The following is a 27,360-nucleotide window of genomic DNA, read 5'->3' as shown; positions in this document are numbered from 1 at the left end:
GACGTCGCCGCGCGCATCTGCGAGCGTCTTGCCCTGCTCCTTCGTGATCGAATGCGCGAGCTCCTCCGTGTGGTCACGCACGAGCTGCTGGAGCTTGAGCATGACGCGCTGGCGGTGCTGGACCGGCACCTCCTTCCACGTCTTGAAGGCAACCTTGGCCGCATCCGCCGCTGCCTGGAGCTCTTCCGGCGTCGTCTCGGGCACTTGGCACACAACCTCGTTCGTCGCCGGGTTGCGCACGTCGATCCACTTGGTGGTCTTGGACTGGACAAACTGGCCGTTGATGAAGTTGGGCACACGCTCCTAGTAGCTCGCCATGAGACCCAGAGATGGCGGGTAGAAGCATGCGTACCGGCGCCGCCGAGAAGGCGCGCGTCGACGCGCGGCGAAGGACCGGCGAGGAAGTCAAGGAGCGAAGCATGGGGCTCGGGTCGAATTGCCAAATGACGCCAGATCACGGATCCGCCACGTCGACTAAGTGCGACCTGCCACGCACGTGCGGCCCACGAACTTGAAATAGTGTGAATCGGTGAAGATTCACTGCACGCCACTGCGCGACGTGCAAGCAAAGGCACCATTTGCACGTGTGCTAGAAGGCACGAAGAAGGCTCACGAGACGTATTGATTCAAGTGCCACATCGTAGTAAGGACCGTCTCGGGATCTGCATGGTATTTTTTGAGCTCGGTGCAAGTGCTATGGTAGAATATCGAGCCGAGATCGACGAAATTGGTGGGCATGACGGTGGTCCAAGGTATACGCGGCGTACTAGGCTCACGTACAACTTTGATGGGCGTTTAGAGGCCATGTAATGACCATCCCAGGCCAAAGAAAGCTGCCCTTTTTGGTCCGAGAGGCTAATTATATACACTATTTCCAAGACAAGTATACGCTATTTCAGAATATCCGTGGATCCGCGACGCGGCAATTTCGTTAAGTGCGAACGTTGCTGCAGAAGGGCAACCGAGGGGCGTGTGGCGAATGGATAAAAATGTATCCTTTAAACTCTGACTTTGTATGTAATTATATTTACTATTCTTTAATGCTCGGTTAAGTGCGCACGTGGAGATGCCTCAAAGTCGCACTCCAAGTTGAAGTTGGAAACAGCTTGCAGCTCCAATTTATTTCCGATGGTCCCGCAATATACAAACACCAAGATAAAACCATTGGACAGTCATTATTTACCCGAATGCCATGCTGTGCACATGGGTATGATGAGCCACATCGGCGGCGCGATGCGAGGAGCGGTGCGCGTGCCATAGCGGCATAGGGCCTGGAAAACCGACCCGACCCCATCCGCGACGACCTTGATTAGACGATTTATGCTGCGTAAGCTTGGCCACCGCTTTTCTAGCTGTCGCCGCTTCGCCCAACACGCTGGGCCACGTGGGTCACAGCGTACAATGTGGTATGCAACCGTATGGGTGGCGCAATCACATTTTCGCGGATAAGTACTTGTCGAGCGTGTGAAGAGGCTCGGCGATGAACGGTAGCAAGCCGTGCAGCAGCTTGGCTGACGACGACGGCATCAACGATCGTTCCAGCTCTGGAACAGCGGTGACCAAGCAAGGGAACGTGGTACGACGCATCGACGAGAGGTGCTCATGCCTTTGTTGCATGGAGCAGACGCCGTCTTGGTACATAAACCGACACCAGATCTTGTTACTCGAAAAACATGGCGAGCGACGCTGCGGCGACAGGGTCCACGCGGCCGTCGGCCAGCAGTAGCGCCGTCATGGGCTCATCATATCGCGCCAGCATCAGCGCAGCACTCGACTTGGCACTTGGATCGACCCGCGGGTGCTTTAGAAGCTCCTCAACCGCCTCGAGATAGCCAATTTGGCAGAACCAGCGAAAGAGGCGGCCGTTCCGGTCGCCAATGTCAAAGGCTGGGTGCTTCCGCACGAGGTCGACGACCGACAGCGTCGACTCGAACGTCATGTGATGCTGTGACTGCCACGTCATCATGCTGAACCCGCAGTACGTGTCGACAAACGTCATGGCTGCTATGACATCGTGCATCGTAGCGGGCAAGAGCCGCGGGTCGTCGAGCATGTACTGGACGGCCTCGAGGTGCCCATAATGGCACGCATGCGTGAACGTCTCTTGGACGAGGTCGGAGATCCGGTCCGCCACGCTTGGGTACTGCGCGCAGAGAAGGTCGACGATACCGCGGTTGCGCTTGAGGGCCATGCGCACGCCAAAGAAATCGTGGGCGGTCACGTCGACACGCTTGTCGCGCACGAGCTCGGCGACGGCCGCGAAATGCCCATGGAGGCACGCCCACCGAAAGATGCGCGAGTCCATGGCCTCGGGTGCGAAGGACGGCTGCTGCAAAAGCTGCGTCACAAGGCTCGCAGCGTCGGGCGAGCCGAGTCGGTTGGCGTCAAACCACTCATGGACACTGGATGGCACCGCGGATGTCGGCGGATGCTGGAACATGGCCGCGAAGATCGGCAGCTTCTCATGCAGCCACAGACCTCGGGTCGACGTCCACGCCGTCGCTGCCCAATGCACGACAACTGCTATGCACATGGGCTGCATCCCAGCGGAGCGACTTTCAGCTTTTGATTGACACCACCATACGGTCAGTTGATTGGCTGCGGTTCTATTTGATCGACCAATCCAAAGCGAGATCAATGTCGACATGGGATTGGCCAAAATAGAACGTCGATTATTCGTTGCGGCACATGCCACGTCAAAAGGTCCATGCCGAAACCAGCTGGCACCTGTCAAACTCGATACAAAATCCAAACTTTGGCCATCGAGCGATGGAACAAGATCTGCCGCTGCGCGAGTCGCTGCTCATGGCCACCGAGCCGGCGCCCGTCCCGACGCAGGCGACGAGCGGTGCATTGAAGCTCTCGGCGTACTTCATTGCGCTCAGCTCGTTCCTCTGGGGCTACGGCTTCTCGGTGCTCAACGTCTGCATCGCGGAGAACGCGGCCGGCTCGATCCTCGTCGACTTTGATCTCTCGGACGCCGAAATTGAGCTCGCGTCCTCGCTCGTGCTCATTGGCGCCTGGGTCTCGGCGCTCTTGACAGCGTCCATGGCCGACGCGTACGGCCGCCGGAAGCTGCTCCTCGCCAACAACCTCCTCTTTGTCGGCGGCGCGATTGCGTGCGCCTGCGCCAAGACGAAAGGCGACATCTACATTGGCCGCACGATCATCGGCCTCGCTTGCGGCATTGTCACGAACGTGACGCCCATCTTGCTGGCCGAGATCGCGCCGGCCGAGAGCCGCGGCCAAATTACCACCTTGCACCAGCTCATGCTCACGATCGGCATCTTGGGCTCCTCGGTCTTGGGCTACGGCTTGGTCTCGTCCGTCCCATCGGGCTGGCGCGTACGTTGACCTGTAGTATGTACCTTGCGAGGGCTCATGGTGGGTAGTATGTGAACGCGTTCGTTGCCGTACCCGCGCTCCTCCAAGTGATGCTCATGCCATGGGTCCCAGAAAGCCCGCGCTGGCTCCTCGCGAATGGCAAGGACGAAGAGGCGCGAACGCAGCTCGTGCGCCTTCGCCACGTCGTGTTCGCGACCGACATTGACGTCGAGCTCAAGCAGCTGCGCCACGACATTCTCGCCGACAAGAGAACGTCGCCCACGGTACCTTTGTTGTCAAGGCTTCTGTGGACACGTGGAATAGAGCGTTTCCTTTTGCGGCCTCTGGGTCTACAAGCGGCCGATGCTCATCGGGAGCTTCCTCGTCTTCTTCCAGGCGTACTACTCTATATGCTTTCGCCTTATCGGATACCACCCGTTGGAGATGTAGCATGACGGGCATCAACACGGTCATTCTGTACTCGTCCAAGATCTTCCACTTTGCCGGCGTCGACGAGCCCATCATGGCGACCGCGTCCGTGGGTACGATCAACGTCATCACGACCGTCATTTCGGTCTTCCTCGTCGGTACGCGTCACCCAGATGTGAAGCCGTCTTCTGAATTCAAGTAGACTATTGTGGACGCAAGATCTTGCTGCTCGTGAGCAGTGCACTCATGGCACTCTCGCTCGGCGTGCTTAGCTACACGCTGCTGTACCTCAGCGACAAGCTCCAGGGCATCCTCGCGGTCATCTGCGTGCTGGTCTTTGTCGCTGGCTTTGCCGTCGGCCTCGGTGCTGTCATCTGGTACACCGATATGAAACGATGCTTGATGCTCGAGCGCGTGGATCGATCTTAGGATCTTGTTGTGTGTAGGGTTGTGCTAGGCGAGATCACGCCAAGCGCCATTCGTACGCGGGCCATGGGGGTCTTCATGGCCATCAGCTACGCGTGCAACGTCTTCGTGGCCACGTGCACGCTTGGCATCATCAAGGCGCTCGGCCACGGCCACAAAGACGTTGAGAAGAACGGCATTGCCAAGCTCTACTTGATTTGCGGGTACACTATTTCTTGGATCTGGATACGGTCGGAATATAGTCATGTACTATATACGGTGGTGGATAGGGGTCTCTCGGTGCTCTGCTTTCTCTTCATCGCCAAGTTTGTCCCTGAGACAAAAGGGCTCTCGCACGCACACGCTGATATCGACCATGATAAAACAACGTATGACGATGATGACGACGGCGCGACGTCCCGGCTCCGCGTCTCGAGCGACGAGGCGACGCTCCTTTCGAGCGAGAGCTCCCGCCGTAGCCGCGCGTAAGCATCGATCGTACCAGTCGTCCCTGCGCGGTTGCTGTGCATAGCTGGCACGTAGTAAATGTAGACCTAGGCATTTTCATGCCTTGGGTGAAATCCACAACTGTTGACGTTGCGCTGGCCTCGCGAACAGTCGAGTGAAATTCTATCGGACACCAGCTGGCGTTCAGTGGCATGGTCAAAGCCAGGGCGCAGTGGGTGCGACCCAGCGGGTGCGACCGGTACATTCACCTCCTTTTTTATTCGAAATGCAGAAAGTTAAATCGTCGAGTAGCCTGATAACTAACCGGGGTTGGAAAAAGTGCACCAAACGATTCACTCCTCTACTTGCCTGGAAGGGAGGGACGACTCATCTACGGCGAATTCCCGAGTTGGAGTGTTGGCGCTCGCATGTGTCGTGATGCAGTCCTATTAGTCGCTTGATGTGGGATCGTCCCGTTGGACCAAGAGACATGCGTGATCTGTGGTGGCAGCTGGTTCAGGGGTACATAATAGTATTATGTACCCCTGAGCTGGTTGTCCCGTGACGTTGTAATGTAGGTCACGGAATGTATGCGCATCAGCCGGGTTAGGGGTGCTGGTTTCAAGACTGGTGAAGCATCATTGCAGAAAATGCTCGACATCGTAGAGATCCCAACCAAAGCGCTCTTCCTTGAGCGCACGTGCTGCTTGAAGCGGACGCCAATGCCTGCGACAGCGTCAACCACCATCAAGACCACTTGGTACTTTCTTTTGGTCGACGACGACATCGATCGCGCGGTGGCCGCCGCCGTCTTGTCGACGGCCCACGGTCTCTTCCTCGGACCTTCCATGACGAGCGACGGCGCGATTGCGCTAGGGCAGTACGTGGCGCTGCACCAAATCGCATCGTTCCCGTCACTCCACGGGGATCCACACTGCGTGGTCGCCTTTGCCAGCGGCTACGCACGGTCGCTTGGGCATGTGCCATCGCTCAACACCCCGCAGTGGCTGGACGGTATGTACTTCAACAGCGAGCTCGAGATCGACGGCAACTCGCTTTGGAGCCCTGACACAGGCAAGAACCACAACCGCTCGACGACCTTGTGCCGTGCCGAGAGCGAAGGCGTCACGATGCATCGATAATATTTATATTTTTACAAATGCAATCCCTTCGCATTGGAAATCACGCCACTTATACAGGTGCAGCTCATATGATTGGTCGCGCCAAACGCCTTTTGCGTTAATTCGGCTGAATACTGTAGCACTATGCTCATTGGCTGCGCGCTACGAATTGTGACGACGGTCTGTCAGTTGAGGGGGGCGCTTGAGCCGAGCGATAGGATTCCTGCTTCTGCCTCCCGAGGTCGCCGGTTCGAGCCCGTGTAGTAAGGCGCTGGTCTCCGAACGTCGACTTCAACTCGAGATGACTCTTTTTGACAAAAATGCAGTTGCCGAACCGTACGGATAAAACTATCCGGTGGCCTCTGTGGTTGACCGAAATTTGCCTGGTCTCCGGACGCTCATTTGTGAGTCAACTCACGCTTGGACTGTAAATGGACCGCACACGTCGTTTTGCGTCGGCGGTGGTGACAGACGTGGTCTGTGCTGGAGCTGCGCTTGTTGTGGCTTATGGCGTCGTGCACGAGGACGAATTCAACATTTGAAGTGGAAGTGGACGCTCGGAGACAAGCGCCTTGACCATAATGGAGATCGAGTTCGATGACATGATTCCCGATCCTCGCTACAACCAGTGGTTCATCAACAACCTCCGCTGCTCACGAGGTATGTTTCGCGCTCTAGTGTCTACCCTCCGCGTCTACATGAGCGACTACAAGTTCCGCAAGTCCACGCATTCGTTCGCCAAGAAGATCGCCATACTGCTGTACTTCCTCGCCAGCGAGGGCGGGTACCGCGAGACAGGAGGCACTCTCGGTGTGTCAAAGTCGTGGTGTATCTATGTCGTGCCAGCATTTTCGAATGACCCCGCTGGAGGTGGCGTGGCCAGCTGCGTGGGCGGCGGCGTCGTGGCCAGAGGCGTGGATGCAGCCTTTTTGGTGGCAGCCTTCCTGGTCACCTTGTGCTGCACAGGCGGCTTAGTCGTGGTGTTTGACGCGCATCGCGCTGCGCGCCCCGTCATTGTGCGATAAAAACCAAAACTCGCCTCGAAGCAATAAAAGTTGACCCTGGATCAACTTTTATCCCAACGACGTCCCTCAGCCGGATAATTTTATCCGTACGACATTCTTGGCAAAATGAGTCATCTCGAGTTGACTCATAGGGAAACAGATGCGCAGAAAACCTATACAGTACTGATCATGATGGTGCAAGGCGGTGGCAACACTGGCATTTGGCGAAAACGAGGAAAAGCGTCCATCGCGGAATGAAAGCGACAACCGAATGAGCCGCTCAAGAAACAAAACAAGTTGAACTGGCGCGCTCGCAAGCGTAGTTGCAACATTTTAATCGAGGAACGAGTGCCGGCCGCGTCTACAGGTCTACTGTACCAATGCCCTACGTGCAGTACATAGCTCGTTTGTCGATGGCGGTGCTCCTCCGATCGAATACAAAACCGTGCTACGAAGGATGAGGGAACAGTCGACCATCACTGTTGTATAACCTAACTACCTATCACTAATAGTACACTTACTTTGCAGCTGATCACATGGCCGACGACATCATCAAGACCATGTGGGTCGAGACAGTCGTAGGGTCATGCACGGCCTTCTTGGGCTGCACGCCTTCTTTCAGCTCGTCAATCGACCCAAGCTCGTCGACCGAGACCCGCGCCTTCATTAACGCGACTTGCTGCGGCAGGAACGGCACGGGCTTGCCACCGACGACCGTTGTCTGCTTGGACTCGTTGGCGTACTTAGCCGGCAATGGCACAACGGGAAACTGTTTCGGGCGCTCCGTCTTGCCCACGAGCTTGCGCCACCAGCCCTTCAACGTCTTCTTCTCGTTATTCTCGGAGATCGTGGAGGACTTGAAGCCGAGAATGATCGCCATGGTCGTCGTTTGATGTGGCGAAATGTAAACTGAATCACAGGACGACCACCATGTGTGGCAAGGGTCGCAGAGTGACGGTATTTAGATGCAACACATGGGCACGTCCCACGGCTTAGCTTGGACTGATGCTGTCGAACAGGTCCCGTGCGGGCTGGTAGGAACTTTTGAATGCGAAGTGTTGTTTACCGGTATTTGCGACGACGGTGCTTCGCGCGCTTTCACATTCGCACCTAACCGGAAAGCTGCAAAATTCAGTCAAGTGCGACTTTCGTACTTTATCGAATTAAGGATAACGTCAGGCGATGTGACAGCACTTGACAGGAATTTCTTTTCGCACTTAATAGGACACGTTGGCACGAAATGATTGGCTTCTACCAATGCGTTTCATTATGTATTCAAAATGGCTCTACATATAGGCAATAGGATGGACGGCTTGAGACACGACACGCCGAATTAATCCCCTGGGATGCTGATACGTCACATAAACGTTCCTATGTACTCTTGTCGCGTCTGAGTCAAATGAATTGCAATGAGTTCCTTGGCGTTGGCGTCGACGAGTTCATTAAGCGTCGCAGCGCATACTTCTCCAATGACAGCAGCGTCGGAACGACGATGTTCGTTAGTTACAGCCATGTAGCATATTCGCTAACGTTACTAAAATTCCGTCGGCAGGGGTTCAAAATGCTTATCTCCATTCTGCCACATCACAAGAACTTGGCTCTTCAAGGTAGAGTGATGGTCGTCACCAGATGTTGCATCTGCGGCATGCCACATTCCCGTGGCCAGCAACGGCCACAGTTCCCGCCGCAACGGCCACAGCTCCCGCCCACAATGCAATTGACCATGGTCTACGTCCGCCAACTCGACTCGGCGCCCGAATACTTGGCCGCGACCCACCTCCTTCGCATCTCTTTGCTTGAGGCGACCAATCATATGAGCTGCATCGCGTGCACCGATCCCTCGGCCGCCTGGTTTGTCCTCGCCGACTCGGCAAACTGCCCCGTGTCGGCCTATGCGGTTCTGTCACAAGCCCGCGGCGTGCTTCTAAGTCCGTTCATGACACCGAACGAGGCGTCGGCGCTCGCAACGTACTTCAGGACGCTCTCGCTTCCGATGCCGGGCACCGTTCGCGGTCTTTCTGAGAGCGTCGCGGGTTTTGCTGCCAACATGCCGCACGATATCACCCGCGAGGCGTGGCTCTACCGTCTCCACCGCGTCAAGCTACCCGCCAACGCTGTTGCGGGGACCCTCATTGTCGCCACGGACACGCACGCGGCGCAGCTCCGCGCGTGGTACAAGCTCTTCAAGCGCGAGTGCTTTGACGAATCCTTGGACGACGTCGCCGCGTCCACATTAGTGCAGCGCGGCCTATGGCGCAAGGCGCTCTACGTCTGGATCGCCGACGGGGTTGTTGTCGGCTTTGGCGGCGTCGCGCCACCGATGACGACGGACGCGATGACGGTGTATATGCTCGGTCCGATCTTCATTGCCCCACACGCGCGCGGCCATGGTTTCTCAAAAGGGCTCACGGCCGCCATCAGCGCGACGCTGCTGGACACGTGCCCGACGCCGCAAGCGTCCATTACGCTCTACGCCGACGTAAAGAACCTTGCAGCCAACGCTGCGTACAAGGCTGTGGGGTTTCTTCCCATCGAACGTGACGTGACGTGTGCGCTGCGCCGCGAGCCATGATGTGACATGTGCGATCACTTCAGCTTGCAGATGCAAGTCAGGGTGACAGTAATGCCAGAAGGGTGGAAAAGTTGTCTGTCGTCGTACCTGGTCAATTGCGGTCGGAGCGTGCACTAATATTGCAGTGATGTAACAAGTCGGCCATCCAGAAAGTGCGTCCGAGAAGGCTTGAAACAGGAAAAGATGCGCCTTTTACCGGGCAGAGTGCGTTCTGCCCGCCCGGTACCGGTAACGTTACACCAAGAGTACATAAATGAATTGAATTTATGTGCTCTTGGTTACACGCATGCCAGGATGAAGATGGGCTACCCGCTGACTTTGCTTGGAGGGTGCCTGATTTTCAACCATGTGTAGGTATGGCATTTCGGCCAACAGCGAGGATGCCGAGTACGGAAGTGGGCTGCAGAACTAGACTCCCAACCAGAAGCAGCGCCTATCTGTTCAATCTATATATATATATATGAACGTGTTTCGCGTTATCTTCGTTGTTACAAAGAGTTCGCATACGTAGAGACTGACACAGGCGGTCGACGACAGGGTCGACCGCCTGCGAGGAGAGACGCCCCATCATAGATGCGACGCCGCTCACTCTGGGACGGAGTCACCCGAACCCACCAAAAATCTTTTCAATCTACTACAATTTAATACCATACGTCTACGCCCCCCAGTCGCTTCCAACTCAAACTCCACGCTCCGACCAACGATCGCAATCGTACCTTGAAGAACGTGTGGAGTCACCACGGGAATTTGTTGCGCGTGGTTTGAGGACCACATGTCTTTGGGTCCAACCGTCTTGAACAACGTCGTATTCGTTGCTGTTCCTACCAGCACCCGCTCCCATGGCCACGAAAGGTGAGCGTTGGTCCTGTGATAGGCGTGTGTCGGTCGAGCTCATTGACAAAGCGGCTTTGCAATGCACATCCATCGTCTCTTCTCCGCAAGCAGTTTCTTGGACGCCACACGCGCGCTTCGCTTGACGGCGCTCGAGGCGAGCAACCGGATCGGGTGCCTCTCGCTTCTCGATCCAGCAGCCGCGTGGTTCGTGCTCTCGGCGTCGGAGACGTCCCCGATTGCTTCGTACGCTGTCGTGTCGGCGGCCCGCGGCGCGCTCTTGAGCCCCCACATGGATCCTAGTGCTGCTCAGGAATTGGCCCAGCACCTCCAAACGCTACAGGATCTACCCGAGTTTGATTCAGTACGTGGCACACCCGAGAGCGTCCAGAGCTTTGCGCTCGGTCGCGGCCACTGCACCCAAGACGACGTGCTCTACCGACTTGGCGAGCTCACGCCCCCGATGCATGTTCGCGGTGCCCTGGTGCTGGCGACCGCGGAGCACATGGCGCTGCTCACCGCGTGGCAAGTCACCTTTGTGCGCGAGTGCTTTGGCGTGGACGAGCCCGAAGACAAGGCGTCGGCGTTCATTTCGCGCGGCATAGCGCGTCAAGCGCTCTACCTCTGGGTCGTCGACGGGTCGGTGGTTGGTTTTGGGGGGTGGCGCCCCCCGTGACGACAGACGAGACGACCGTGTACATGCTGGGTCCGATCTTCACGGCCCCGCATGCCCGCGGAACAGGGTTCGGAAAGGCGCTCACGGCGGCCATGAGTGCGACGCTGCTCGAGGCGCGTCCGACGCCGCGCGCTATCGTTACGCTCTACGCCGACTCGAAGAACCCCGCGTCGAATGCCGCGTACAAGGCGATTGGGTTCGTGCCAATCGAACGCGACGTGACGTACGAGCTGCGTGACGCGCCGTAGATGGTCGACAACGAAGCGTGACAGCTCCTCCAGAGTAGTTTAGCCGTACCGCGACAACGTGTGACGCAGTGCCCTCCATAATTATATGTTTTAATCCAGGTCTTTTCCCGGTTCCCAACGTAGTGGACACATGAGACCCATGAGCTCACTCGTCGTCCAACGGCTGCTATGGCTGCTACGATGGCACGCCAGGTCGACGAGCCAAAACGAGCCGCAGCAGCATACATAGATAGGAGGCGGCGGGCCAAAAAGGGCACTCGTGGTGGCGCCTGCCACGTCACGGCCGCCCCGGAACCGGCGTATCCGGATACGGTGCCAGCGCTGACGCGAATTCGTGCCATGGACGTGCAGCACGACCCGCTGGATGCTGTGCCAGCCGCCTGCGCGCGCCGCCGGGCGACGTCGCCATCCGAAGACGATGGCGATGTCACGCAGAACGCTGCTACGCCGTCGACGACGCTGGCGGGCTTTCTCGCGTGGCAGGCCAAGGTCGTCGAGACGTTCGGGCGACCGTTTCTGACGCTGGTCGGCATGGTCTACTTTGTGCAGGGCTTTGGCAGCTTTAGCATGCTCGCGATCGCGTACTTGATGAAGGACGTGCTGAAGCTGCAGCCGGCGGCGTCGCAGGCCATCATGACGACCGCGGGGTTTCCGTGGGCCATCAAGCCGCTCTACGGCATCCTCTCCGACTCGTTGCCGCTGTGCGGGTACCGGCGCAAGTCGTACCTCGTGCTCATTAGCATTCTCGGGCTGTGCGCCTACTTTTGGCTGCATCTGACGACGCCGGCGACTGCGCTGACGCAGATCACGCTTCTCATCTTGCTCGCCAGCCTCGGCACCGCGGTGAGCGACGTCATCATCGACGCTCTCGTCGTCGAAATGTCTCGTCTCGACCCAAAGAATGGTAATGCAACGCGAATTCCGCGCTTGTCTCTCAAGCTATCCAAACTATAGCTCCAACTATCCAAGCTATAGCTCAAACCATCCAAACTCATTGGCTCCTGATTCCGTAGGTGCCAACGATCTCCAATCGATCACGTGGTGCATGATGTCGCTCGGTGGCATTGTCGGGTCGCTCCTCGCGGGCCCCATCACGACCAGCTTTGGCCCGTCCCGCGTGTTCCTGGTCTCGATGGCCGGGCCCGCCATAATCTTGGTCCTCTCGCTGCTCATGAAAGAGACCAAGATCCAAGCGCAGCGCCATGGACCGAGCTGCCTTCGCCTCGCGTCGACTCAAGTCGGGCTTTTGCGCCAAGCGATGCGCGTCCCCGTCATCTGGAAGGCGGCTCTCTATATGTTTGCCTCGGGCGCCGTCGCGCCGTCGTTCAGCCAAATCCAGTTTTATTTTGTGACGGAAGTGCTACACTTTTCGCCCGACTTTATGGGCAACGTCCAAGCCCTGGGGTACGACAACCATGTCTCTCTCCTTACTCTGGTTTACAACGACCCAAGGGTAGGTACGTCTTCCTCATGGTGGGCACGGTCGTCTATAATACGTACTGCAAAGACCTTCCGTTTCGCCGCAGCTTTGCGACTGCGCAGATCGGGCTGGGCGCCATTAGCGTCTTGGAGATTGTGCTCGTGACACGCACGAATCTCCATCTGGGCATTCCGGACAAGTGGTTTGTCATTGGTGACGCCATGCTGTCAGACATCATTAGCCGCCTCAAGATGATGCCCCTCCTCGTTCTTAGCTCCAAGCTCTGCCCGCGCGGCATCGAAGGCACGTTCTTCGCGCTGCTTATGGCGGTCGCCAACCTCTCGGGCGCGGTCAGCGGCTACTGGGGCGCGACGCTCTGCACGCTCCTCGGCATTGGCCGCGACGCGTACGACAACCTCTGGATTGCGGTCCTGCTGCGGAGTGCGCTCAAGCTCGTCCCGCTCATGTTTTTGTTTTTGCTTCCCGAGCACGATCCGCAGGAAGAGGTCGAGGCCATGGCGCTCGCGGCGGCTACGAGCCACCACCGCGAACTTTCCATGACTGCCGATGTCGACAACGACGACGATATTGTCGACGACGAGATTACCGACTTGCTCGCAGCCAAACAAGAGCAAGATAAACCGTAAACCGAGTACAGTACACTGGATGCTGCAACAATCTGCTCGTTGCAGAGTCCGTGTTTGTCAACCAAAGAACTCGACTAAAGCCATTGCATTCAGCATGCGCTCTGGGGTGATTGCCCACGCGAGCAGTCGGCGCAGTGTACGGTGGTAGCAACAAGCGGCACAATCCTAGAGGCCACAAGGACGTCACACTATAACGGAGGTCCGCCTGCTGCATCAGGCGCGACAGCCCAGTACACTACTGCCACAAAGCTGTCTCTGTTCGTATGCCTGTGGACGGTGCTAATCGCGTGTATCACCTTCTTGCACCCACGGCGGTCCCTGCGCTCCTGCCCAGCCTTGTCGCGCGTGTACCGTCCGCGTCTCCGCCAATCGCGCTTCGAGGCCGCTGCGAGCCCTTTGCACGGTCCATGCGCCGGTGCTGCGTATGGCAACGCGGCGCATGTCCGCCTCCAAGTCGGTCCCCTGCGTCTCGGTGCCATCGTCCGCCCTTGCCGCCCGCGCATGGATTGCGGCTGTGCCTGTAGCGCGTATGAAGTTCTTGTATCGAGAAGATGCCAGTGCCGCGTTTTCATTGGTCAAAAAGAAAAGGCGGGTCGGTGATTGGGCGAGAGGTATTGGTGGTGGGTCGTATAGTGTTGGAACCAGTCATTTCACGGGTCATCGATTTCTATGGGATTGCATTGTCGCCAAAGCCCAAAACTGCAAAAGCCAAACAGCTATGGTAAGTTGCGTGTCCATAGAACCGAGGCTCCAGGCAGCGGACGCAGACGACGAGGAGCTCATGCTGGTTGTAGTCGCTCGTGATCGGTCCTGATTTCCAACACATCCTTCGTATCCTCAACACGAACGTTGACGGTCGCCGCAAGTCGTGGGTCGCCTTGACGTCGGTGCAGGGTATCGGTCGCCGCTTCGCGATCATGATCTGCAAGAAGGCCGAAGTGGACATCCACAAGCGCGCCGGCGAGCTCACGAACGATGAGATCGAACGCCTCGTGGCCATCATCCAGAACCCGATGCAGTTCAAGATCCCCGCGTGGTTCCTCAACCGGAAGAAGGACTTCAAGACGGGCAAGTCGTCGCAGTTGGTGGCCAACGTCTTGCACACCAAGTTGCGTGACGACCTCGAGCGCCTCAAGAAGGTCCGCATCCATCGTGGTCTCCGCCACTGGTGGGGCCTCCGCGTCCGTGGCCAGCACACGTGTACCACGGGCCGCCGCGGCCGCACGACCGTCGGTCTCCTCGCCGACAAGGGCAAGAAGTAAATTGGCGACTAATTTACGACTCTTACGAGCTGTGGTGCCCAAGGCCATCTCCCTGGTCCTGGGCGCTGCCTGCCTCGCGTTTTGACTGTTGGGCGATAACAAAACTTGGCGTTAAAACAATACAACGTACTGCTTTAACCCACTCGACTGCCTGCTCATCTAGGTCCTCTTGCCCGCTTCAGCGCATGCACCGCCGACTACGACAGAAGCAGCATAGCAGGCTCGGGGCACGCGAGATTACGCTCGCGCGATAGATACTCGACACTGCAGCGAACGACGAGATGAGCGTCGTCTTGCAGACAATCTGTCCATCCCACAACGTCGGCTTCGGGCGACATCGCCCACGAGGCTTGGTCGGCCACCGCGAGTACCAGCCCTATACGCAGCAGCACCACCTCCTACTGGTCGTCGTCGTCGTAGCAATGAGCAGCGAGCAGCGAGCAGCGAGGGGCCTCTCCAGGCAGAGCTCTACGGGACAGCCTCGTCGACCTTGCCATGGTTGCGATCTCGGAGCAGTCGTTCGTGTAATAAAATGCTACGTCGTCTTTGATTTTATTATTATAATTGGATCCCGACTGGAGGATGATGACGAGCGGGAAGGACGCGGACGCCGATGGCCCATGTAGGTGCTCTCATGCTGCGGAAGCGCGCCTCATGCTTGCATGGACTAGCACCGCCGACGTCAGCGGCCGCGGGCTTGAGCATCACGATCCCGTCGTCGTCGTCGGGGCCGCCTCCGACGCCGATGCCAGTGGCGACGCTCCCGAGCGTGAACCCGCCGCTGTACTTTGGCGTGGTCGAGAGCGCGGTCTTCCGCAGCAACAAGTTTGACGCGACGTCCTTCTCGTTCATCTCGAGCCTCGGGCTCAACACGGTCGTGTACCTCTCGGGCGACGACCTCGGGCGCGAACTCTCGGACTTCTTCAAGGACAAGGACATTACCGTCTGCCACCTCGGCGCCAAGTACCGCAACGTCCGGAGCCTCTCGGAGGGCATGGCGAAGGAAGCGATCGAGATCCTCTTGGATCAGCGCAAGTACCCCGTCCTCATCATGTGCAAGACCGGCATCCACATCTCGGGGTACGATCTCCTCCTCGATGCCTCCGGACAAAGTAGATGCATGAGCTAGATCGATCGTTGGCTGCCTCCGCCGGCTCCAGAACTGGAGCTTGACCTCGACCATCGACAAGTACCGGAACCTCGCGGGCACGACCAAGACCAAGTTTGAGAACGAGCAGTTCATCGAGTTCTTCGACGTCGACCTCGTGACGCTGCCGCCGCACCTCCCCGAGTGGTTTGTCCTCAACCAAAAGCTCATGGAGGAGGAGCGCGCAGCCTTGGTGCGCAAGGAGTGCTTTCCCGGCGTTCTCCTCACAGGCACGGCCGCCGACGACGCCATTCCCGCCTACCAGCGCTACTACTTTTCGACGCAAGGCCCGCTCACGTCGCCGTCCGTGACCTTTTCCGAGAAGCTCAGCCTCATTGGCGACGACGATGGCGACTAATCGACTGCGTGTTCATGCCCAACGTAGTACATGGTTGCTCGATCGCCCTTGCATGCTCTTGCTTCTCGGACGTCGACATGCGGTGCCTGCTGGCGATTTGCGTCGGGTGCATGGAGCGTAGTACACATGGAAGAACGCTTGGAAAGATGCAGGAACGACGTTGACGTGCGTATTAGGTAAGATCGTCGTGCATGTCGCCGGCGATCGCCTCCTTGACGCGCAGGAGGATCGTGACCTTCCACGGGTCGAGCTTCGTGATCGTGTCAAACTCGTACACGGCGTCCGAGAAGCCGTCCGTGTTGAAGGTCTCGTACGCGGTCGCCATGGCCTGTAGCGAGATGAGCATACCCATAGAAGAAGAAGAGATAGAGACGTACCGCGACAAACTTGCCTTCGCGCGAGTCGCCAAACGAGTAGTCAATGTCGTTGTACTCGTCGAGCTTTTGCTTGACGAGCACCATGTCCTTGGTCGCGAGCGCGCAGATGGCCGCGTTCATGAGATGCGACTTGGCGTTGTACTTGAGGAGGTTGTTCTCCATCGCACTCCGCGCGACCTTTTCGTAAATCTCCATGGCCTCGGGGTACTTTTCCAGCTGCGCCGAGAACTGCGCGACCTTGAGGAACATGGGCTGCGCCGACGAGTTTTGGTTCTCGCCCACAAAGTACTCGGCCGCCTGCCCGTACGCTTCGAGCGCGTCCTGCATGTGGTCGCCGTGCTCGTAAATCTCCGCAATTTGCTTCTGGAGCTTGGCCGCGTTCGAGAAGCGGCCAGCCTCGCACTGCATGCTAATGGCCGTTTTGTAGTACGTGATCGCATCTACACAACGAGGCCATGAGCCAACAGGCCATGAAGATGCGATGGATCGCACCCAGCGGGTTGGCCTTGGACGTGGCCTCAGCCGCTTGCTGGTAAAACTGCGCAGCCCGCGACGACTCCTTCAAGCGCATTTGGCAGTCGGCGCAGCGCGCAAAGCACTCGCCCGACTCTTGCCCTACGCAGCAGCAGCGTCATGCGCCGTCCTGACGCAGCTATCGCCTACACTTCTTGGCAATCTTGAACTGGTTGGCCGCCTTCTCAAAGCACTCGGACGCATCCTCGTACTTGGAGCTGCTCGAGAAGATGGAGAAGCGGTTCAGCGCCTTCTCGCCGGCCTTGATGAAGTCCTCGGCCTTGATCTCTGCCTGCGCCGCCATGCTGCTGGATGAAGAATACCAGGCGGTTGCCAAACCGACCGGTCCTTTTTAAAAGCCAATCGTGCATTTATATACAAATACCAAGCTACAATTAAATGTGTATATTATATACCGCCTTCTTCACAGCAAGCACCGCCATTTTTCGGTACCACTAGAATCACGCCATTTTGTATGGGGACTCGCTTTCATAGCACAACAATTGCACGAGCGCGTGCATGGTTGCCTAAGCACGCGTATCAAGTCTATGGGTAGTGTGGCTGCGAGAAAAAGTTGGTCAAACGCTGCTAAATATACGCACAGTACGGCCGTGCCACGTCTTGAGTGGCGTGATTTTAATCTATCTGAAATCCGAGAGCACTTGCCGTAGCCAATCCGAAGCCGCCGGGTCATTTATATTCTCGACTTGGCGCCAAGGACGACCTCACTTGCGCAAGGGACTGTTGTTGTGCGAGTGATGGCAGTAATTCCGCAGCGGATCGATCGACCGCATTTTCTCATCAAGCAGCATAACTAATAACTATGCGAAGACTATTATATCCGTACATGCTGGAACACTGCTCGTCGCGACGAGGAAACCTCACCTTTCGCTGCGCCGATGGCACACGTCGTCTCCTCTACTTCATGACTTCATCGTAGCAGGCGCTTAACCTCCATGAAGTAGAGCGAGACCCCAATCACAATGCAAATGTCGTTCCAATTTTTACACTACTGTAGTTGTCATTTTTTTAGTCCAACATTCGGTTAGCTTTTGATGTGGAAAAACGAGTTTGATCACTTTGGTCTGCGCCAAAGCAATCGACCGAAGCCTCATGTGGTGCTCGCCTTTATACCTACGAGACGCCATTACTACGTAACGTGAGCATGCATGCGCACTACTCATAAGGCACGACGAGCACTGGTGGACGGCCAAGCCGACTACGGTCACCCGCCGAGCGGTGTCCACAACAGGCTACGTAAGCTGAGTGCGCCACTAAGATAACCACCAAGGTAATCGATGAGGATAAAAAGTCTTGATTAGCTCACGCCTTGAAGTCTCCGAAGCGCCTCTACGTACCATGCACGCGCACATTCCGTAAGATATGACGAGCCCTGGCGGAGGCCGTGTCAGCTCGGTGCACCACACCGGTAAAATTGGCCACCAAGGTTGGTGATGGGGACTGAAGCTTTAAGGAGCTCTCGACTTTACACAGCTTGGAGCTGTGTAGGCGAGGGTGGCGGCGATGTGTCTCAGATCGGTGCAATGGTCCCAAGCTGCTGCTTCAGGTCCTCGGCCTTGAATTCTTGATAATAATGCGCTCGTCTTGAGCGAAGAATGCCTGCCGCGGACGAGGTGCAGCACTGCGAAGTCGGTGCCATGACCAAGTCCTTTACAGTACAAAGATCGATCGAAAGTTGCTCATTTATCGCGTACTGCCAAACACTACATCTGAGAGCTTCAACTCGATAGACAGCGTCCATTTTGTAGTGTCGTTTCCATGCGGCCCTCGCACGCGCTTTGGATTGGCTAAAAAGGCAACTAATGCGTTTTTCTCGGCGTAGGAGTGGACAAATTGCCTTAATTTGAACGAATCACATGCGCGTTGGCTGCCCGTCCCTCGATCGGCCCAGAAATCTTGCGTCAGCATGGCGACCGAGCAGCACGACGCGTTCTTCCTCGACGCCCACCTCAAGTACGTGGCGAACCTCTCGAAGCAGAAGGAGAGCCTCGAGAGCTGCATGAGCGAGCACATGCGCGTCTCCGGCTTCTACTGGGCGGTCGGCTGCCTCGCCGCGCTGGGCAAAGAGGCCGCGACGCCGGCGCCGCTCGTCGACTGGCTCATTGCGTGCCAGCACCCGAACGGCGGCTTTGGCGGCAACCTCGGCCATGACCGCCATCTGCTCTACACGTGTCACGCTGTCTTGGCACTCGTGATGCTCGGAAGAGAAAGCGTCGTGCTCGTGGACGAGACCGCGGCCTTTGTCGCGTCGCTCCAGCAGCCCGACGGCTCGTTCGTCGGCGACGAGCACGGCGAAGTCGACACCAAGTTTACGTACTGCGCGCTGAGCGTTCTCAAGATCCTCAAGCAAGAGCACGTGATTGACAACGACCGCGCCATGGCGTACTTGGCCACATGCAAAAACTTTGACGGCGGCTTTGGCAACATTCCTGGCTGCGAGTCGCATGGCGGGCACATCTTTACGGCGGTCGGCGCACTCTCGATGGGCCAGCAGCTCAACAAGGTCGTCCTCTTCTCGACGGCCCATATGCTCACACGACATGTGTAGTACGTCGACGCCAACGGCCTTGGCTGGTGGCTCTGCGAGCGGCAGTGCGACTCGGGCGGTCTCAATGGCCGCCCCGAGAAGCAGGCAGACGTGTGCTACAGCTGGTGGAACATCTCGTCGCTCGTCTTGCTCGGGAAGCTCCATTGGATCAACCGCGAGAAGCTCATCCAGTTCATCTTGAACTGCCAGGACAAGGATGACGGCGGGATCGCGGATCGTCCTGGCAACGTCGCGGACATTTACCACACGTTCTTCGGCATTTGCGGCCTCAGCATGCTTGGCTATTTCGACGGCAAGGAAGAATTTAGCAGCTTCCAACGCATCCACCCCGTCTTTGCCATCCCCGAGGGCGACGTCGAGCGCTTGCAGCTGACGGCGCAGATCTTGCCGTAGCCCAATGACTACTAATCGTGCTTTGTTTCCATGGAACGTGTCGGCGAGACGAAGCGCATGTATGCATGAGACGATCGCGTTCATTTCGCGGATAACCAATGATGCGCTTAAAGGTCCATGGGCGTACCGTCTTCGACGACCACCATGGGCTCGTAGTGCTGGCGAATGACACCTAGGAGACGACACCATGAGTCGGCCATTCATAGAGCATGATGAAATGCATACGGGTCGCGCCACGCGGAATCGACGTCACGACGTTGCGGTTGACCTTGCTGCGGAGCTCCGAGACGTTGTTGGGTGTGATGCAGTTGAACTCCTTCTCGACGACGACTTCGTTGTTGACCTTCTTGATCGTGAGCACATCAACGTTGCTGCCCGAGCCGAGATCGTTGAAGACACCGGCAAGGATCGCGTCCTGGACGAGCTTCTTGGCCTCGGCCTCCGTCATATCGTCCTTGTAGCCAGCTTCAAAGATGCTCATGGCGGCCAAGCTGCCCGAGCCCATCGTCACAAACGGCAAGCGATCCGTGCTACCATGCGGGTAGATCGTGTAGAGCGACGGCCCGTTGACGTCGACGCCGCCAAGCACAAGCGCCGCCGAGAGGTGGCCCTGGTACTGGAAGAGCTTCTGCTTGAGGAGTGTCATGGCAGTCGCGACGCGCGACGAAGTGTCCGTGTTGAGGCGGTGGAGCTCCAATTGCGACGAGATCATCTGCGTCACGTTCTCCGTATCGGCGGCCGTGCCAGCGCCACAGCACCAGATGTTGGGCGCAATGTAGTGGATCTTCTCGCAGTTCTTGTCCATGACGATGCTGCCGCCCGTCGAGCGCGTATCGGCGCCAAGCACGACGCCGTCCTTGTACACGACGCCGACGATCGTCGTGCCCGTCTTCTGCACCCGGAACGACGCCTGCGACGTCGCGCCGACTGCCGCCAAGAACTCGTTGCGGCGGACGTTCTCGAAGCTGAAGCCACCGACGTCGGCGCCGGCGGTCGCAAAGGCCGTCGGCTCGGCGCCCGTCGTGTTGCGGAACTCACTCATCCTTGCTGAAATTCGGAAATGGCGTCCTGTCCGGATAAGAGACTTCGCACCACCGCACAAATCCGGCGGACCGTTCACTAAAGTTGCGCGCGGGATCTTCTTGGATCGCGGCAGATGGCATAGCATGACCATGGACGCCAAGTAGCAAGGACCAAGACGACCATGCGAGTAGAAGACCATTCTCGATGCTAGCGACAAGCCCTCATCAGGCGGCAGGACGATGCAGTGGCTGCTGCTTCTAGACCTCGGTAAGTCCAATGGCCTCGCCGTCGGTCCTTGGCCCATGCACGGGCATGGTAAGCATGGTCGCTGATGGCCTATCCGCCAATCTCCGCCCGTGATATCACCCGTGCCAGGAAGGATGCAGCTATAACGTTTCGGCAGCTTCGATAATCAGAGAATTTCTCGTATCGTCATGCGGCGGGTTCTTCTAGCCCTGGCGGTGGTCGCGACGGCGCTCGAGACGCCCGGCGCCTTCTGGAGCAACCGGTATGACACAGTAGCAATGACATGCAACCGATCGGACGACACATGGTAGGTACGCTGCGCACGACAAGGCCACGACCAACGTGGCAGCGACCATCGCGGCCGAGCTGCTCGCCGATCTCAATGCCACGTCACTGCCCGACGTCCTGCCGCTGCTGTCGCCACTTTTGCGCGGCAGCCCGATAGTCTTTGGCGATGGAGTCACTTCGATCGACGCGACGATCCTTCGGCTCTCGGTGGCCAAGTCGCTCGTGCTGCTTCCGAGTCTCCGCGCCCCATCTGCCCTGCACAGCGTCTTTGTCGAAGTCCACATTGGGCTGTGGCAGACCCCGGGACTTGACGACGGCACGACCTTCATGGTGCAGCATAGCTACGTGCAGCTGCTTCTCGACCTCTGGGCCATGGCGTCCTACACGCAGGCAGAAGCCCGGCATGCGCTCATGCGGTGTGCAGATGCGTCGTGGCAACAGCTGCGGACGACGAATTTGACGCCGTGGGCGCTCGTGCACTACAAGCACCTCCGGTCGACGATCCTCTGCGAGCTTTTCGCCCTCGGGTTGGATCCCGCGTCGTGAGACTCTTTCGTGCATTGAATAGATTCTTCTCAGATCTTATGGCTTGGACTTGGCCTTCTTGCCCTTCTCCAGCGCCGACGCCCGGCTGGCGACGCGATTCTCCATGTCTTCCTTCGCAAGTCGCTTGGCTTCGGCAAGGCTCAGCTTGGGCAGCGGCGCCTTGACCTTGAGGGTCTTGGCCTTGCGCCCCGACGCATCGCCGTCGCTCTTGCGCTTGCCTGCCCGCGCCGGACTCGCGGCGGCTGCCTCCATCGCAGCCTTGGCCGCCGCCTCGGCCGCCTTGGCCGCTTGGGCGGCGGCAGCTTCCGCTTCGGCACGGCGGCGCGACTCTTCTTTGGCGTGCTCCCGCAGCTTGGAGGTCGAGAGCTCCATATTGAGTGCTTGCTGGCGAAACTTTTCCTTCTCGCGCTCGTGGCTCACGGCCTCGGCTCGCACGCGCTTGAGCTCGGCTTCGAGGCGATCGGCCTTGGCCTTCTCCAGTGCCAGCGTCGTCTGGAGCTGCTCCGACTCGCGCATTTGCTTTTCGAGCGCCGACGACATTTTGTTTTGGAGGGCTACACCACACGCTTAGCCCCTTGGCTGGATAGAATCAAGAAAAGGGCGTACCGGCCGCGGACGCTTGGCTCGACTTGGCCTCCGCCAACATCTTTTCACGCAGCGCGCGCTCCGTCTCCGCAAGCGCGTAGGCTTTCTCCTTTTCGCGCTCGAGGGCCTCGGCCTTGGCCTTGGCGGCCGCTGCGAGACGCGCCTCTTCTCCTTTTGCTGCAGAATCGCTTGCTGCTGCGCCAGCTGCGCTTGCATCGCATCAAGCTCCTTCTGCAACGCGGCTTGGCGGCGCGACTGCTCGGCGACAGCTTGCTCCTTGGCAGCCCGCTCTTTGGCGGCAATGCTCGTGGCTTGCTCGGCGAGACGCGCCTTTTCCTTGGCCATTTCCTCGGCGGTGACGCGAAGTGCCTCGAGCTGTTGCTCCAGCGCCTGCGTCTTGGTCGTCTGCAACGAGAGCTCTTCCGTCAGGTGCGCCGACGTCTGTTCCTTCTCGATCAAAATCGACTTGATCTGCTTCTCCCGCTCTACGAGATCGTAATTTTATAGGAGACCGCATGGTGTTCGAGTGAACCTTGGGCGAGGGCTTCCGTGTGCTGGACTTGGCTTTCGAGCTCCTGGAGACGAATGCGCTCGGCCTCGGCAGCTTCCATCCACTCCTTTTTTTCGACTTCCTTCCTACACCACAATATGGGTTGCCACTCGTGCGCTACGAGATATGTACTGGTTGATGGTGCGGAGCTGGGCCTTCACGGTCGTCAAATCTGCGTGAAACTTGGTTTCCCAGTCCAGCGCCGACTTGTCGGCTGTCGGCGCCTGCGTCAGCATATACTCGGCGGCCTGCGTCACGGCTTCCTTAAAGTACGTGTCGATACTCGAGTCGCTCAGCGGCATTTGCTTGACAAGCCCGTCGTGGACGAGCGAAATAAGCTCGTCTTTTGTCTCTTGGTACACGCTCGCGGCATGGCGGCTTGCCGTGTCTTGGGTCACAATGCGGTTCTGCGCACCAAACTGCCCGAGCAACTACATCATTTTGCGCCATGAGATCTCATGCAAAAGTGGACCGTCTACCTGCTCCATGTTCTCCATCATGAGCGCACCAAAAGTGCTCCATGTCCTCTTGCGGGAAGCTCCAGCCTTGCATGGCCTCGGCAGCTTCCGTCACGACGCGGTCCTTGGCCTTGTGGATCACCGAAACGAGCTGCGCGTCCTCCATCGGCAGCGTCTTATCGCCGAGCGATCGGTGGATCTCGCGCTCAAGCGCTGCCTTGGCGTCGACGTGGAACTGGTGCAAAACGTGGCGCACGTGCAGCGTGTACTGGCGCTTGAGGTCCTCGAGGAGCTGCGTAAAGAAAACACGGAGCTCTTGCCGGACATCGAAATCGTCGAGCGCATCGTTGCGCGGCGGCATTTCAATCGCCTCGAGCCACTGCGTGAGCTGCGCCTCGAGCATTGCGATGGTGAACGGCGCCTTGGCCTGGATGCGCTTGTCGAGCCACGCGACACCTTTGGCTTTGAGCTCTAGCGTCGCTTTCGACAATTTCGCCTGAAGATCGGCCGTGCGCATCCGAATCTTGCGCTCGTTCGAGTGCTGGAGGCGCTCCTTGAAGACGGCCGCTTGCTGCTGCAGCCGGCGAATCTCGCCGTGGTACGTCATCGCCGTCGACGTCGGGCACTCGAGCAGGGGAGCCGTGACCTTGGCCAGCGTCTGGTCGCACGTCGTGCTGAGGTCGGCCGGTGCGAGCGGGAGTCGGTCTTCGAGTTCTCGGAAGAGTGCCGAGAGACTGTCGCTGGCTTTTTCCATGAGTGTTTGGAAGTGGACCAAGACAAGCTCGTTGTTGGCCTTGGCGCTGGCATCGACTTGGCGCTCGAGGAAGAGGTGGAGTCCCTTCTTGCACTCCTCGACGACGTCTTCGGGGTACTTTTGGAGCGACTGCATCGTCGAACCAAGGAGACCCATCAATCTAATGATGGATGGCATGATACATGCAAAGTCGCCTGTACAAAGGTTACGCATCGGTGGCTTGACTCGAGAAGGCGGTCGTCGAAACGAGCGTCTCTGACTGCAGGAGCGCATCACACATGCGCTGCATCTCTTCTTCGCACTCGCGCTGCTTCTTCTTGGCCTCGGCGCGGCGCATCGACGCGTAGATGGACTCGGGCATGATGACGCGGTTGTCGTTCAAGATCTAGGCGTCGTCCATGCTGAGGAAAACGACACATGCAGCGACGGCGGGTACCTCAGCGACGAGCGGAATCATCTCCGAGAGCACAGGGCCTGTGAGCGTGTGGTCGTTGAACTGCATCGGCGTCTTGAGCTGGTTCGAGAGTGTTTTGCGCAAATCCCGCATCTGGGTCTGGAACGACGGCTGGAGCTGATCAAAACGAATGCGCTCGCTCAGTTGGGCCGTGCTGACAACCTAATGGGAGGAAGGTAGAGTGAGATCAAATGCATCGTGGCGAGTGGTGTACCGGAGACGGGAAGAGCCACACTTGGATGCTCTCAAAGGCGTCGACGAGCTCATGGCGCGCGAGGTTGCGGTTCCCAACCTCCTTGTCACCGCCTTTTTCCTTCTTGAAGAGCGTATCGTAGACCTGCTCGGGCGTCGTATTGACAAAGTTCCAGTCCCGAAAAACGCTAACGAGCGTCGTGTGAGAACCGACCGAGTCCTACGGAACGACGTACATGTGGAGGTGGCCAAACACCTTGCGGTTGTCGCCGTCGGCCAGCTCGACGTTCTGCGCGGCCTTGGCGAGCACTGCGAGGAGGTTGAGCATGCGGTCGGCTTGGAGCGAGTCTTTCCAGTTGAAGATGACGACCTTGGACGTCAAAAGCACCGGCGACACCAAGCGCGAATCGTCTACGCATCCATACGAGGTCATGCGTGATGATCGAGGTATTCGTCGTACATGTAATATCGCGGTCGCCCTGTCCTTCCGCGTCGACAAAGCCGACCTTCATGCTGCTTGGGATGCTTGTGTTGCCGTTCTGCCGGCTGAACTCGGCCAACGGCATGAAGTGGCTCGAGAGGTCGACGCCCTGCGTGCATGGCTCCTTCTCGTTTGAGATGCGGAAGAGGTCTTGCTGGTTCGCGAGGAGGTTCATGAGGAAGGACTTGCCCTGCCGCGCGGCGCCAAAGATGCTGATGAGGTTGATCGGCTGCGCCTCTGGGAGCGGCTTCAACACCTGCTCCGCGGCCGGCGCGACCGCCATCTTGCCGTGGCGATCCATGCCCAGCCACTTCACTGCCTACCCCATGGAGACCATGAACTACCATGCAGGTGCATGCATCGCCCTGAGGACCGAAGGTCCATGGACGTCAGCAACCGCTCTGACCTACCTGCATCGTCGGCTTCATCCTTCGCTCCGTTCGCAGTTCTGGATTTGAAAGCTTGGCCAGTTCTAGATACTTGGCCGTTGTATGGTATACAGAAAGCGTGCTGTTCATGTTCCGGCACCATTATCCGTAATAATAGGCATATGCCACATATAAATACTATTATTTTCGGCAGCCACTAGATCGAGACCACACCGTGCACAAGAACGCTCCGCTCTCAGAGCAAGCTTCTGGCCCGGTGCGAGTGGAGAGACACACATACAGGGCCAAGAAGCAACGTCTGGGCTCCTTGACTCTGCCTCATAAGATTGTCACCACCATTGGATGTGAATCTTACCGAACTAGGCGTTCTTGCCTACTGGACCGCCACGTCATAATTGGAAAAATGTATCGACAAGCTCATTGCTCAAAAGCTGCCGCAAGCTGCAGCCACCGCGACGAGCGCGACGAGACGTTGACCCACCTCGAGGTCCAGATCTGCGGCAAGGACTCGCTCAAGGACTCGCTCCGAGCTGCGTCGAAGGCGAGGTGATTGACGGCGACAACAAGGGCGAGATGGAGCAGTGCAGCACGGAAACGGCGGCAACGCGGCGCACGTGCTTTGTCCTCAAGCGCTTCAACTTGGGCAACGCCGCGTTCGAGACGGTCCAGCTCAACAACCAGTGCTCCGGTCCGGTCGAGCTCGCCATACGGCCGTACTAGCACGCCGAGAAAAAGGGCGACGCGAAAAGCAAAGAAACACTCCTAAATGAATATCGTCGTTGCGCTCAGTGTTGGCAACGTACCCATGGTTCAGCCACTGCAGCAAGCAACGACGGCGCGTTGGCCTCGACAAACGTCATTGTGCAACCATCGCTGCACTGCGCAGACTATTTCGGGCCAACGCGCCGTCGTCGCAAATACTGTCCAACAACGCTTCGCATTCAATACATAAAGTTCCGGCCGGCTCGCTCCGCGCGGCACCTGTTAAAGTCATTGATATTGTTACAGTATCTCACTTGTACCGATTCCCTTTAAATTTGTGCAATTGTACACTGGATATTTTGTCATTTCTCTCTATTTTACGTCCAAGGTGTTTGTCGTCTGGTCCTTGGCACCGCAAGGCAACACCTGGACAACAAGGATGTCCTTCTCCGTACTGCGGACAATTTGCGCCTAAATATCAAATGATCAACTGGATGGACGGGTGATGTCGTCGACAGTACCCGAGGCGCGCTGTCGTCGCTGCAGTAGATACCGATACCCATACTTGGCGTCGTGAACGCAGCCACAACATGCGTCGCCGGCCGACGGGCAGCGACATCCGCCGCGTCGCCCTCCCGCCGCCGCTTCCGACACACGCCATGGCCCGTGGGCGTGGATCGTAGAAGGCCAAGGACACCACCTTCGACGCCAACATCATTGTTGAGTGCGGCGGCGTCGTTGAATGCCCGCCTAATACATTATAGTCTCGTCGCAGCGCCAGGCATATGTTCGTACGTTGTAGTGTGGTCGATGGTGGCGGTATCCAGGCTCGTCTTGCGGCGAAAGCGGCCTTCCAATTGCTGCAGGAGACCCGTGCGCATCATGTCTTCGCCTCGGCCTAGACATATTTCAATGATGAGAAAGGCGATACTTGTCAAACGAAGCGCTT

The 27,360-nt window shown here is 57.9% G+C and overlaps 17 protein-coding genes across 17 annotated transcripts in view; 10 read left to right on the top strand and 7 right to left on the bottom strand.

Annotated features, from left to right (window-relative positions):
- SPRG_21223 (hypothetical protein) overlaps positions 1–421 on the bottom strand; it is a gene marked incomplete at both ends in the record, with an annotated part of 1,283 nt that extends 862 nt beyond the window's left edge. Inside the window, 2 exons of the mRNA XM_012353305.1 lie at positions 82–303; positions 353–421. Coding sequence (XP_012208695.1) covers positions 82–303; positions 353–421 — 291 coding nt within the window. The remainder of the gene's footprint in view (positions 1–81; positions 304–352) is intronic.
- Positions 422–1,660: 1,239 nt separating this feature from the next.
- SPRG_12979 (hypothetical protein) lies at positions 1,661–2,557 on the bottom strand (the record flags this gene model as incomplete). The annotated part of the gene is made up of 1 exon (XM_012353287.1): positions 1,661–2,557. Exon 1 carries the CDS (start codon positions 2,540–2,542, stop codon positions 1,661–1,663), a length of 882 nt encoding a protein of 293 aa, XP_012208677.1. The 5' UTR covers positions 2,543–2,557.
- A 188-nt stretch (positions 2,558–2,745) lies between these two features.
- Positions 2,746–4,647, top strand: SPRG_12978 (hypothetical protein; the record flags this gene model as incomplete). Its single annotated transcript, XM_012353286.1, has 7 exons — positions 2,746–3,345; positions 3,393–3,608; positions 3,649–3,722; positions 3,775–3,911; positions 3,956–4,130; positions 4,200–4,382; positions 4,449–4,647. The coding sequence occupies exons 1-7, from the start codon at positions 2,770–2,772 to the stop codon at positions 4,645–4,647; spliced, it is 1,560 nt and encodes a 519-aa protein (XP_012208676.1). The 5' UTR covers positions 2,746–2,769.
- A 608-nt stretch (positions 4,648–5,255) lies between these two features.
- SPRG_12977 (hypothetical protein) lies at positions 5,256–5,747 on the top strand (the record flags this gene model as incomplete). Its single annotated transcript, XM_012353285.1, has 2 exons — positions 5,256–5,433; positions 5,482–5,747. 2 exons carry the CDS (start codon positions 5,256–5,258, stop codon positions 5,745–5,747), a joined length of 444 nt encoding a protein of 147 aa, XP_012208675.1.
- A 1,515-nt stretch (positions 5,748–7,262) lies between these two features.
- Positions 7,263–7,610, bottom strand: SPRG_12976 (hypothetical protein; the record flags this gene model as incomplete). Its single annotated transcript, XM_012353284.1, has 1 exon — positions 7,263–7,610. One exon carries the CDS (start codon positions 7,608–7,610, stop codon positions 7,263–7,265), a length of 348 nt encoding a protein of 115 aa, XP_012208674.1.
- Positions 7,611–8,453: 843 nt separating this feature from the next.
- On the top strand, positions 8,454–9,480 carry SPRG_12975 (hypothetical protein; the record flags this gene model as incomplete). The annotated part of the gene is made up of 1 exon (XM_012353283.1): positions 8,454–9,480. One exon carries the CDS (start codon positions 8,454–8,456, stop codon positions 9,300–9,302), a length of 849 nt encoding a protein of 282 aa, XP_012208673.1. The 3' UTR covers positions 9,303–9,480.
- A 735-nt stretch (positions 9,481–10,215) lies between these two features.
- SPRG_12974 (hypothetical protein) lies at positions 10,216–11,057 on the top strand (the record flags this gene model as incomplete). Its single annotated transcript, XM_012353282.1, has 2 exons — positions 10,216–10,779; positions 10,821–11,057. 2 exons carry the CDS (start codon positions 10,216–10,218, stop codon positions 11,055–11,057), a joined length of 801 nt encoding a protein of 266 aa, XP_012208672.1.
- A 310-nt stretch (positions 11,058–11,367) lies between these two features.
- Positions 11,368–13,138, top strand: SPRG_12973 (hypothetical protein). The gene is made up of 3 exons (XM_012353281.1): positions 11,368–11,961; positions 12,071–12,461; positions 12,515–13,138. Exons 1-3 carry the CDS (start codon positions 11,397–11,399, stop codon positions 13,122–13,124), a joined length of 1,566 nt encoding a protein of 521 aa, XP_012208671.1. The 5' UTR covers positions 11,368–11,396; the 3' UTR covers positions 13,125–13,138.
- Positions 13,139–13,803: 665 nt separating this feature from the next.
- Positions 13,804–14,534, top strand: SPRG_12972 (hypothetical protein). The gene is made up of 2 exons (XM_012353280.1): positions 13,804–13,845; positions 13,919–14,534. Exons 1-2 carry the CDS (start codon positions 13,843–13,845, stop codon positions 14,384–14,386), a joined length of 471 nt encoding a protein of 156 aa, XP_012208670.1. The 5' UTR covers positions 13,804–13,842; the 3' UTR covers positions 14,387–14,534.
- A 414-nt stretch (positions 14,535–14,948) lies between these two features.
- SPRG_12971 (hypothetical protein) lies at positions 14,949–15,940 on the top strand. The gene is made up of 3 exons (XM_012353279.1): positions 14,949–15,008; positions 15,058–15,466; positions 15,516–15,940. The coding sequence occupies exons 1-3, from the start codon at positions 14,969–14,971 to the stop codon at positions 15,889–15,891; spliced, it is 825 nt and encodes a 274-aa protein (XP_012208669.1). The 5' UTR covers positions 14,949–14,968; the 3' UTR covers positions 15,892–15,940.
- An 85-nt stretch (positions 15,941–16,025) lies between these two features.
- Positions 16,026–17,099, bottom strand: SPRG_12970 (hypothetical protein). Its single transcript, XM_012353278.1, has 4 exons — positions 16,932–17,099; positions 16,761–16,883; positions 16,269–16,708; positions 16,026–16,219 (listed from the first exon to the last, which is right to left on the bottom strand). The coding sequence occupies exons 1-4, from the start codon at positions 17,083–17,085 to the stop codon at positions 16,064–16,066; spliced, it is 873 nt and encodes a 290-aa protein (XP_012208668.1). The 5' UTR covers positions 17,086–17,099; the 3' UTR covers positions 16,026–16,063.
- A 1,607-nt stretch (positions 17,100–18,706) lies between these two features.
- SPRG_12969 (hypothetical protein) lies at positions 18,707–19,856 on the top strand (the record flags this gene model as incomplete). Its single annotated transcript, XM_012353277.1, has 2 exons — positions 18,707–19,305; positions 19,351–19,856. Coding segments are annotated over 2 exons (992 nt in total), but the record flags the coding sequence as incomplete, so codon positions are not given.
- Positions 19,804–20,801, bottom strand: SPRG_12968 (hypothetical protein). The gene is made up of 2 exons (XM_012353276.1): positions 19,969–20,801; positions 19,804–19,915 (listed from the first exon to the last, which is right to left on the bottom strand). The coding sequence occupies exons 1-2, from the start codon at positions 20,783–20,785 to the stop codon at positions 19,851–19,853; spliced, it is 882 nt and encodes a 293-aa protein (XP_012208666.1). The 5' UTR covers positions 20,786–20,801; the 3' UTR covers positions 19,804–19,850.
- Positions 20,802–21,179: 378 nt separating this feature from the next.
- On the top strand, positions 21,180–21,846 carry SPRG_12967 (hypothetical protein; the record flags this gene model as incomplete). The annotated part of the gene is made up of 2 exons (XM_012353275.1): positions 21,180–21,274; positions 21,324–21,846. The coding sequence occupies exons 1-2, from the start codon at positions 21,201–21,203 to the stop codon at positions 21,844–21,846; spliced, it is 597 nt and encodes a 198-aa protein (XP_012208665.1). The 5' UTR covers positions 21,180–21,200.
- Positions 21,847–21,882: 36 nt separating this feature from the next.
- On the bottom strand, positions 21,883–25,782 carry SPRG_21222 (hypothetical protein; the record flags this gene model as incomplete). The annotated part of the gene is made up of 12 exons (XM_012353304.1): positions 25,731–25,782; positions 25,300–25,639; positions 25,076–25,250; positions 24,862–25,027; positions 24,630–24,809; positions 24,403–24,578; positions 23,490–24,353; positions 23,114–23,359; positions 22,964–23,067; positions 22,591–22,916; positions 22,453–22,540; positions 21,883–22,400 (listed from the first exon to the last, which is right to left on the bottom strand). The coding sequence occupies exons 1-12, from the start codon at positions 25,746–25,748 to the stop codon at positions 21,883–21,885; spliced, it is 3,201 nt and encodes a 1,066-aa protein (XP_012208694.1). The 5' UTR covers positions 25,749–25,782.
- A 330-nt stretch (positions 25,783–26,112) lies between these two features.
- On the top strand, positions 26,113–26,429 carry SPRG_12964 (hypothetical protein; the record flags this gene model as incomplete). The annotated part of the gene is made up of 2 exons (XM_012353274.1): positions 26,113–26,255; positions 26,297–26,429. 2 exons carry the CDS (start codon positions 26,113–26,115, stop codon positions 26,427–26,429), a joined length of 276 nt encoding a protein of 91 aa, XP_012208664.1.
- Positions 26,430–26,759: 330 nt separating this feature from the next.
- Positions 26,760–27,298, bottom strand: SPRG_12963 (hypothetical protein). Its single transcript, XM_012353273.1, has 3 exons — positions 27,207–27,298; positions 26,933–27,161; positions 26,760–26,882 (listed from the first exon to the last, which is right to left on the bottom strand). The coding sequence occupies exons 1-3, from the start codon at positions 27,293–27,295 to the stop codon at positions 26,784–26,786; spliced, it is 417 nt and encodes a 138-aa protein (XP_012208663.1). The 5' UTR covers positions 27,296–27,298; the 3' UTR covers positions 26,760–26,783.
- Between the last annotated feature and the right edge of the window lie 62 nt (positions 27,299–27,360).

Source organism: Saprolegnia parasitica (assembly GCF_000151545.1).
Source record: "Saprolegnia parasitica CBS 223.65 unplaced genomic scaffold supercont2.119, whole genome shotgun sequence".
NCBI classification, from domain to species: domain Eukaryota; phylum Oomycota; class Saprolegniomycetes; order Saprolegniales; family Saprolegniaceae; genus Saprolegnia; species Saprolegnia parasitica.
Note: the sequence above shows the minus strand (reverse complement) of the source record. Positions and strands in the feature narration are given on the sequence as shown.